The 10,107-nt window shown below is 35.8% G+C and overlaps 1 protein-coding gene across 1 annotated transcript; it reads right to left on the bottom strand.

Annotated features, from left to right (window-relative positions):
• Positions 1–536: 536 nt before the first annotated feature.
• LOC120340497 (uncharacterized) lies at positions 537–3,760 on the bottom strand. The gene is made up of 6 exons (XM_039408774.2): positions 3,615–3,760; positions 3,265–3,398; positions 2,532–2,605; positions 2,296–2,361; positions 1,873–1,956; positions 537–963 (listed from the first exon to the last, which is right to left on the bottom strand). Exons 1-5 carry the CDS (start codon positions 3,723–3,725, stop codon positions 1,907–1,909), a joined length of 435 nt encoding a protein of 144 aa, XP_039264708.2. The 5' UTR covers positions 3,726–3,760; the 3' UTR covers positions 537–963; positions 1,873–1,906.
• Between the last annotated feature and the right edge of the window lie 6,347 nt (positions 3,761–10,107).

Here is a 10,107-nt window from a genome sequence, read left to right as displayed (position 1 = left end):
AATTTTGCAACATGAAAGTCGGAAGTTTTTTGATACCGGTACGGTAAGTTACTGTAAGTGTAAAAGGTAAAGTACTTTAAATAAATTACTACTGCAGTTGTTGTGAGTCGAATCATTCAGCTTTTCAATTCACTTTGGCACAAGACATAACATGGCATGTACCGTCATTGTCACAGAACCTCGTAAAGCTAGGGCATGCTGGGTATCAGTACTAGTAAATCACGATGATTCGCAGTTTCAGCTTCATCCAGGATACGATTTTTGGGGAAATCGTGGCTAGAATATTTCGTTTTGGCTTTGTGTCTATGTATTTGAGCAGTGCTTTCTTGTTTCAAATATGATATAAACACGTATGCGTCACTGTGCGATTTATTCGGAAAAAACATTTGGAACAAAAAACGATTTTCCGGATAAATTTTATCATTTCTATTAAAGTCTATATTCCATAATATATTTTTACGAACTATAATACCTCTAGATACAGTAATATAAGATATATATATCCCCAATATTTACCATAAACTGAACAACTAGAATGACATTTATAAATATATTATTATCTTTAAAAAGCGAATATTTACTTCTTTAATACCGAATTTGGAGCGAAATGTTATCACAGAGCACTAATTATCGCAATCATCTGAATATATTTAATCAACGATTGAATCAAAATGGTTTATGAGAATGAATGATGTGACAAATGTTTGAACGTCTACTACCATATAACATGATGAAACTCTCGGTGAAAATAGAAATTGGTCATCCGAAATAAGAGAATTTATTAAGTTGTGGCGGTATAGAAAGTTCGGTTATTTTCCTTCTACTCGGTGTAATATTTTTCGTTGCAACGAGATGCATGGAAACGAGCAGAGACACCAAGTTCATGAAGTTTGTTGTAAAATTTGATGACACTATCTAGAGATGGATTTGGTTGCCTGAAGTAATTCCAGAGAAGCCATTCTCCTGTGAATAGGCGATAATTGTGAGTAAAATATACCGAGTTAGATAGCATAGCTTACCCTATCAACATAAAATGAAGTGATATAGGATAGGATTCACATATTTATCCCGGGAAGAGGAAAGCCGATACGGCGAACCACGCCCTCTCGTCCGGTTACCAGTCCATGTAGGGTGTGGAATTAGTTAGCCAGTTGTTTGTTTTAAAATGCATGGACTTGATGGTGGAGGATGCCGTGACCGACCAGCGGTTATGTGAACCACCCTACGGCGGCGAGGAGTCCAGCAATCTCGCACATAATTTATTGATGTCTCTGATATTCACAGAAAAGCCTATCAATCAAATATGTAGCGGGAGAGATATTGAGATATTTTAAAATATAGTAAGCGACACGCAATCTTGAATCATTTTGCTCCAGCAGCCCAATCCTGTGTTTTTCAACTATTTTATTGGAGCGGAAAATCCTTGAAACATTTCTAAGGTTTGACGAATCCCTGTGCATTGTGCAATACTTTACTTGTCCTATGCGAAAAACATCATTTGATTAATAAAGATAAACTACAAACTAAATTTTTTTTAAATTTATTCTCATAAAAACCAGTGAAAAACTTGTGCCTTGCATTGCTTTAAAATTGGATCGTGTTTTGGACTGATAGAAAAATCGTACAAAATATAAATATATATAAATGCAAGCCAAATACTAAAAAAACAATAGCGACAGATATAGGTATTTGATTATATTCAACCAATATTCATATGATGATACAAACATCCCGGCTAAGAACCACTGATCTTGTTATATAATGGGCTTGCTTATTGGATATATAACTTTTCATATGAAGATGAATTACATTTCTATCTCGATAGAAGGATGATAATGATACTCATGAATAAAAAAAATATAGTTTACTCACCTTCTGCGGTACATAGCATTACTCCAATGTAATTTTAATAATCGGTTATAAATACGTAATCGTCTTTGAGCAAGTTTTCCTCATCTAAGTAGGAACAATTTCAAAATATAGTATAGCCAAGAAAATATTATGATTACATCACAATTTTAAAACATAATGATCATCACTGTATAGTACCATCATTTGAGGATATTCAGCATGGAAAAAAAAACTTTTCTTGACCGTCAATTTGCGCTATTTAAAATAGTAAAATTTTTAATTTCATGGCTCATGGCTGAAATTCGGCAAAAATTAATATGTGTCCCATTTGAAAGAATTATTAAAAGCAGGACAACGTCAGGTTTTCCGTAAAACTGTCACGAATAGAGCAAAATGATGTTGGTAACGTAGGAATTTATGTCTCACTGCAGATGATGCACATACCTATTTTACGCGCTTCGGCATTAGATTTTTCTAACGTGTCCTCGTGTGCGGCTTTTAAAGACGGTTCTGTAATATAATGGTACAACAGTTAGTTGCATGCTAGAAATAACTATAAATTAGTTTTATGTTTTAAACTAAAAGATTGAAGGCACGGAAGACTGCTGTGAAGACTCATTGTAGACTATAGTGCAACGAAATAGATTTATTGTAAAAATAAAATAATGTATACGTCATACCGTCTTCAGGACTTCGGTGGTAAACTCCTAGTCTGTGGCGTATAAAGTGACCGATAAAATCAGTTTCGTGAGACCTAAAATATAAATATCACTTGATTCGAGGACGTAAAAGTTTGTACTGCAATTATTTCAAATTGTCTGGTATCATTGGGCGTGATTGGGTTGAGTTTTGTCGGCTTATTTGATACGAAGTGTACAGTGGATCGTTTTGATATGATAATGTTGTTTCTGTTCTTGGTGGTATTCTTCTTCCTAATATTACGAAAAAAATCGGTTTTCTCGTACACTACTGGACCTTTGCGTCAAAATTGTCAGTGGTTGAGGATTGTATGTTTCACCAGAAGTCTATTACTAATATATTTTGAAAGGTCGTAAGGCCTCTATGGGATTCATTTTTCGTGTGCGATGACGTCATCAAGTGAGAATTGCGCTTCTTGTGATGGTTTCGATTTCGCGTAAGCTGAAGCTCAAATTTCAACTGAAAGTAAAATAGGCTTACAAAGACCAACGATTATAAACGTCGGAGAGAGTATCGCAAAATCAACAATCTTTATTGTTGAATAGGACATAATCGGTCCAAGGTCACGTCGATATGTCTATCAATCCTCGCTATATATTGGTTGATTAACTTGTATATAACGATTAGTGAAATTATTTAATGTATCCAGATATGAGCTTCCACGGCCACCGATGAAAGTTATGATATGTCCGAAAATGAATACAAGCAATCTACCCAGCACCACATTCTTCCGTATGAGCACTAAATCCCGTAGAAGTTATTGTAAAATTGTTCGCTCGAGCACATGTCACGGCTGCCGAAACGGCGTCGTTAGTTTGAACTCCGAGGTACCAAACTGTGTCTTCTAGCTGTAAGTAAGAATTGAAATAAGTTAGATTTTTTTATCTTGCGTCAAAGATTTATTTATATTCATAAATATTTATTCTACTTATGAATAATACGTATCTCGATTGCATAATAGGTCATTGATCAATTTTTAATTAATATATTAAAAAAAATTTGAAATATAGAAATAGGGTAAAGGGTACTCTTTCGTTTCATAAATGAGTGAATGGTAAATCTACCTTTGAAATATCAAGCTCTTCTTGTGGGATGGGCAGCGTGCATTTCTCCGTAAATACCGAGGAAACTGACCCACACAGAAACACAGCTAACATTAAGCAATTAAAACCCATTATTAGTGATTAATCAATTTCAAATTATCAATACTACTGCTAAAATTAAAAGAAAAGTTGAATAAATTAGGAAATAGAGGAATAGTTGACAAGAAATGACAATGATGGGTTTAGCTAGATTGGTACGGACTCAAGTCTTATCATTAACTTCGTGTTTGGGTCCTTATTTACCATAACTCAAACTTCTTGCATTATCCCCTCTTACTCATTCCCATAAATGATTAATAATAAAATTTCTGCACCGCCTTCATTTTAATCGGGTCCGCACTTGTTATGTAACAGTTGCTGTAAAGTAAGTAGCCTAGCCCATTTATCTCTCTTATTTTGGCAACATACATATTTGCTTAAAATTACGCAATTGCATGAAACTGACAAATTATATTTTAACTAAATCGCAGCGAAGCCTGAATATTCTGATGAGGTTTTGCATGAGAATAAAAAATCTTTCGATAACCAACACTTTCACCACGAGCATCCCATGTAGAACTTTACAAGCGTAGAATCTACAATCAAATGCAGCCAGTAAAGACAGAATAAAAAGGCCATTTCTTAGATGATCTCACTTTTGATGAATTTCACAGTGACCTGTTTTACATAAACACACTTGAAGGGATTTGATTGACAGTATAAACAAATATTTTGTTTGTGAAGAATCGATTTATTACAAAACTTTCTTTAGAACTCTAGTCTAAAGAATATGCAAAACAAAGTGTCGAAAATCCTTGGCCCGAAGAAGAGATACGAAAACCACTGATGTAGAAAGAGCTTCATCATAAGTGGGTATAATATAAGATATACCTGCAAGGATACTTATTGTGCCCGCACTCCGCAGCGAAGCCATCAGTTCAAACCTGAACTCGAGTCTCATTCTATATATATTTTATTTAGAAATGTGCATCTGGATGCGGTTGTGAATTTAATGAAGTTGTATTTAGCAGTTTAATCATAAACATTCAAAAAATATTTGTTCAATTAAGGCTCAAGCGCGAAAATGACCAGCAACGTCAGATTCAATGTTGGATAGTTTGCAGTGTTATTAAGACACCATTTGCTTTGCTGAAATTGCGAAATACTAAGGGTTTACCCAGCGTTCAGTAGTTTTACCATTCTGCGTTTCCCTATTCTGAGTTTGGTTTGCGGATAGACCAGGTGTCAATTTATTTAAACCCTCAACGGCGAAGTACGTAGAATTTTAATGCAGTCAATTTACTAAAATTTCTCTCATGAAATTGAGCAACTTCCTACTAAATAATTGATTCTGTAGCATAATTATCAGCAAAGTGTTATTGTATTTTTCTCACAGAATTTGTTCAAACGAATAAACGTGTCAGTGCGCACTGGATAAAAGGTTTTATCACTGGAGTTCTGAGAAAAAGAAAGATTTTACTTCTCTGGTGGATCTTATTAATTTGCTGATACATTGCTTTATATGAAATTGACATCTTGGTTTAAGTCATTCAGGGAAACTGCGTGATCAACATAACATATTTCGCAATGTTGTCAAAGTGAAAATTGGATGGAAGATTACTTTCCATAATTATACACTTTTTTTATTGAATTCACAGTACATGGCGGTGAAGCCCATACCAATTATGAAATAATTGTTTTACTGAATGCAAGTTCAAAAAATGCGCTCCAAGCCAGTTGCGGGTTTGAACAACTCTGAAATGTTGTTCGGCCTAAGAAACGTTAGGATAGATTACGATTCAAACAATTTATCCCGGGGGAGATGGAAGCCGATAGGACGGCGTGGATTCATATGGCGAGCCGCGACCCCTCTTCCGATTACCAGTCCATGCATGTCTGGTATGGGAATGGTTATCCAGTTATTTGTTTCCAGATGCATGAACTCGATGGCGAAGAAGCCGTAACCGACCAGCGGTTACGTGAACCACTCCGCAGTGCGGTGTCGAGCGTATTTCTAACTCTTATAGCACGATGCGCCACACAATTTGGTGCCACACGATTTGATTTTTATTCGAAGGTGTTGTTTGGCTTACAAGGTCTGTCCGAGAAACAATTAGTGTGTTTGTACTAGGTATGTATCGGCATCAGCTTAATGTAGACTGATATAATCAACTTTCTGATTTTAGAATGTTTTATGTTAGTATGCGGATTTTGAAATTATTTATTTGCGTGTAGGGCTCATGTTCGTGGTATCTGACTCAGAGCCATCTTTGTATACAGTTAAAAAGTTACAAAGCAATTCACAATGCAGTTAATTTAGTGATATAATAAAAACTCTCGTGACACTCCATGTGGATCATAAACATCAATTTCTTTTGTTCTAAAATATTTAATTTTTCTTTAAGCTGAAATATTGTGCAATGTAAACATTGCTCGCATAAACTGTCTGTTCCGTACACTCATGATGATAATTACGGTTGTTGTCCGAATACACGGCAGGCGCTGAACGCATCAGATTCGCGACGTCATCACTTATGACGTCAAAATCACCGATGCGAATTTTCTTGTTAAAGTATATCGAAAGTTTCAGAAAGATGTTGTTTAGTGGCGTCATTGCTTATTACGTCACAATCACAACGTGAATACTAGAAATATACTGGCGAGAATTAAACCCAAATTTTAAGTATGAGTGTTGTTCTTGTTCTTCATGTTTTAATTTTCTACCTATCGTTATGAGAAAGCGCCTTTTTCTTTAATTACTGGACCAATTGCTTTAAAATGTGGTCGAACATGTATTTTTCGCAAGAAATCTATTACTTTCATTTATTCCTAAATTTTCCATGAATCCTATGAGATCTGATATTTTATCAAAATTTTGCTGTATTATTTTTTTTATTCATGGGATCACGATTTTTATTTCGCCAAGCGTCACGACTGTCTTGCGATTTGATTTGGCAAAATCTAGCTACGCGAAAGTCGAAAGTTTTTCAATGCCGACACGATAAGTTACTGTAACAAAAGTACTGTAAAGTAATTCAAATTAATAATTACCACAGTCGTGAGTCGATTCATTTTGTTTTTCTATTAACATTGGCACAAGAATCATCAGCACATGAGATAGGGCAGCCCGGGTATCGGTACTAGTAAGCTACGATGGTCCACAGGTTCAGTTTCGTTCAGGATATGATCTTGGGGAAATTGTGGGTAAAATATTTCGTTTTGGCTTTTGTGCCCATGTATTTGAGCAGTGCTTTCTTTTTTCAAATATGATATAAACACTATGCGTCACTGTGCGATTTATTCGGCAACAGAAAAAAATTTTAGACGCAAAACGATTTTCCGGATAAATTTTATTAATTAGCATATGTTACATATAACATACACGAACCATAATACCTCTAGATTATACAGTAGTATAAGATATATATACAAAACATTTACCATGAACTGAACAACTAGGAATTTTTTTTAAACATATTTATATCCTTTAAAAGCGAGTATTTACTTCTTTGATACCGGATTTGGAGCGAGATGTTATCACAGAGCACTAATTATCGCAATCATCCAAATAGAACTAGAGCTGCTTGCAGCTTTAACAGGCTTCCCGCGTAATGCAGCCATGGAGCGTGAAATCGTGGTCTCATGCATAAAAGTTGCAATTTATGATGGGGCACTTATTATCTGCATGTGATGTAAATTTCAAGTCTCTAAGCAGTGTCGTTCTCGAGAAGAAGATGAAAATGTAAAATCCTATATTGCTCACTGGAGCGTATCGCCGAGGTCACTCATGCGTATCCTTGACATATTGTATCCGGAACATGTCCATTAATCATTGTTATGAATTTCAACCCAATACCCTGTATCAATTTTGAGAAATCGCAAAAAAACTGAAGACGCGTTTTGCTCACTGGAGCGTGAAAGCGTGGTCAGTCATGCATAAAATTTGCATTTTATTGCTAGCTGAGAACTTCTGCACATTTGAGGTGAATTTCAAGTTTGCAGGACCAATTTGAAAAAAATAATAATAACTAGAGCTGCGTGCAGCTTTAACAGGCTTCCCGCGTAAAAAAAACTGAAGGCGCGTTTTGCTCACTGGAGCGTGAAAGCGTGCTCAGTCATGCATAAAATTTGCAATTTATGATGGGGGACTTATTATCTGCATGTGATTTAAATTTCAAGTCTCTAAGTGGTGTCGTTCTCGGGAAGAAGATGAAAATGTAAAATCCTATATTGCTCACTGGAGCGTATCGCCGAGATCACTCATGCGTACCCTTGACATATCGTATCCGGAACATGTCCATTAATCGTTGTTATGAATTTCAACCCAATAGCATGTATCAATTTTGAGAAATCGCAAAAAAACTGAAAACGCGTTTTGCTCACTGGAGCGTGAAAGCGTGGTTAGTCATGCATAAAATTTGCAATTTATGATGGGGGACTTATTATCTGCATGTGATGTAAATTTCAAGTCTCTAAGTAGTGTCGTTCTCGAGGAGAAGATGAAAATGTAAAATCCTATATTGCTCACTGGAGCGTATCGCCGAGGTCACTCATGCGTATCCTTAACATATCGTATCCGGAACATGTCCATTAATCATTGTTATTAATTTCCACCCAATAGCATGTATCAATTTTGAGAAATCGCAAAAAAACTGAAAACGCGTTTTGCTCACTGGAGCGTGAAAGCGTGGTCATTCATGCAAAAAATTTGCAATTTATGATGGGGGACTTATTATCTGCATGCGATGTAAATTTCAAGTCTCTAAGTAGTGTCGTTCTCGAGAAGAAGATGAAAATGTAAAATCCTATATTGCTCACTGGAGCGTATCGCCGAGGTCACTCATGCGTATCCTTAACATATTGTATCCGGAACATGTCCATTAATCATTGTTATGAATTTCAACCCAATAGCATGTATCAATTTTGTGAAATCGCAAAAAAACTGAAGACGTGTTTTGCTCACTGGAGCGTGAAAGCGTGGTCAGTCATGCATAAAATTTGCAATTTATTGCTAGCTGAGAACTTCTGCACATTTGAGGTGAATTTCAAGTTTGTAGGACCAATTTGAAAAAAAAATAATAAAAATAAATAATAACTAGAGCTGCGTGCAGCTTTAACAGGCTTCCCGCGTAAAAAAAAACTGAAGACGCGTTTTGCTCACTGGAGCGTGAAAGCGTGGTCAGTCATGCATAAAATTTGCAATTTATGATGGGGGACTTATTATCTGCATGTGATGTAAATTTCAAGTCTCTAAGTAGTGTCGTTCTCAAGAAGAAGATGAAAATGTAAAATCCTATATTGCTCACTGGAGCGTATCGCCGAGGTCACTCATGCGTATCCATGACATATCGTATCCGAAACATGCCCATTAATCATTGTTATGAATTTCAACCCAATAGCATGTATAAATTTTGAGAAATCGCAAAAAAACTGAAAACGCGTTTTGCTCACTGGAGCGTGAAAGCGTGGTCAGTCATGCATAAAATTTGCAAATTATGATGGGGGACTTATTGTCTGAATGTGATGTATATTTCAAGTCTCTAAGTAGTGTCGTTCTCGAGAAGAAGATGAAAATGTAAAATCCTATATTGCTCACTGGAGCGTATCGCCGAGGTCACTCATGCGTATCCTTGACATATCGTATCCGGAACATGTCCATTAATCATTGTTATGAATTTCAACCCAATACCATGTATCAATTTTGAGAAATCGCAAAAAAACTGAATACGCGTTTTGCTCACTGGAGCGTGAAAGCGTGGTCAGTCATGCATAAAATTTGCATTTTATTGCTAGCTGAGAACTTCTGCACATTTGAGGTGAATTTCAAGTTTGTAGGACCAATTTGAAAAAAAAATAATAATAATAATAAATAATAATAATAAATAATAATAAATAATAATAATAAAACACAGGAATACAATAGGTTCCCTGCTGACAAGCAGCGGGAAGCCTAATAAATAAATAATAATGAATAAATAATAATAATAATAAATAAATAATAATAATAATAATAAAACACAGGAATACAATAGGTTCCCTGCTGACAAGCAGCGGGAAGCCTAATAATAATAAATAACTAGAGCTGCGTGCAGCTTTAACAGGCTTCCCGCGTAAAAAAAAAATAAGACGCGTTTCGCTCACTGGAGCGTGAAAGCGTGGTCAGTCATGCATAAAACTTGCAAATTATGATGGGGGACTTATTATCTGCATGTGATGTAAATTTCAAGTCTCTAAGTAGTGTCGTTCTCGAGAAGAAGATGAAAGTGTAAAATCCTATATTGCTCACTGGAGCGTTTCGCCGAGGTCACTCATGCGTATCCTTGACATATCGTATCCGGAACATGTCCATTAATCGTTGTTATGAATTTCAACCCAATAGCATGTATCAATTTTGAGAAATCGCAGAAAAACTGAAGACGCGTTTTGCTCACTGGAGCGTGAAAGCGTGGTCAGTCATGCATAAAATTTGCACTTT

This window comes from Styela clava, chromosome 14 (genome assembly GCF_964204865.1).
Source record: "Styela clava chromosome 14, kaStyClav1.hap1.2, whole genome shotgun sequence".
In the NCBI taxonomy this organism is placed as follows: domain Eukaryota; kingdom Metazoa; phylum Chordata; class Ascidiacea; order Stolidobranchia; family Styelidae; genus Styela; species Styela clava.
This window is presented reverse-complemented; position numbering and strand designations above follow the sequence as displayed.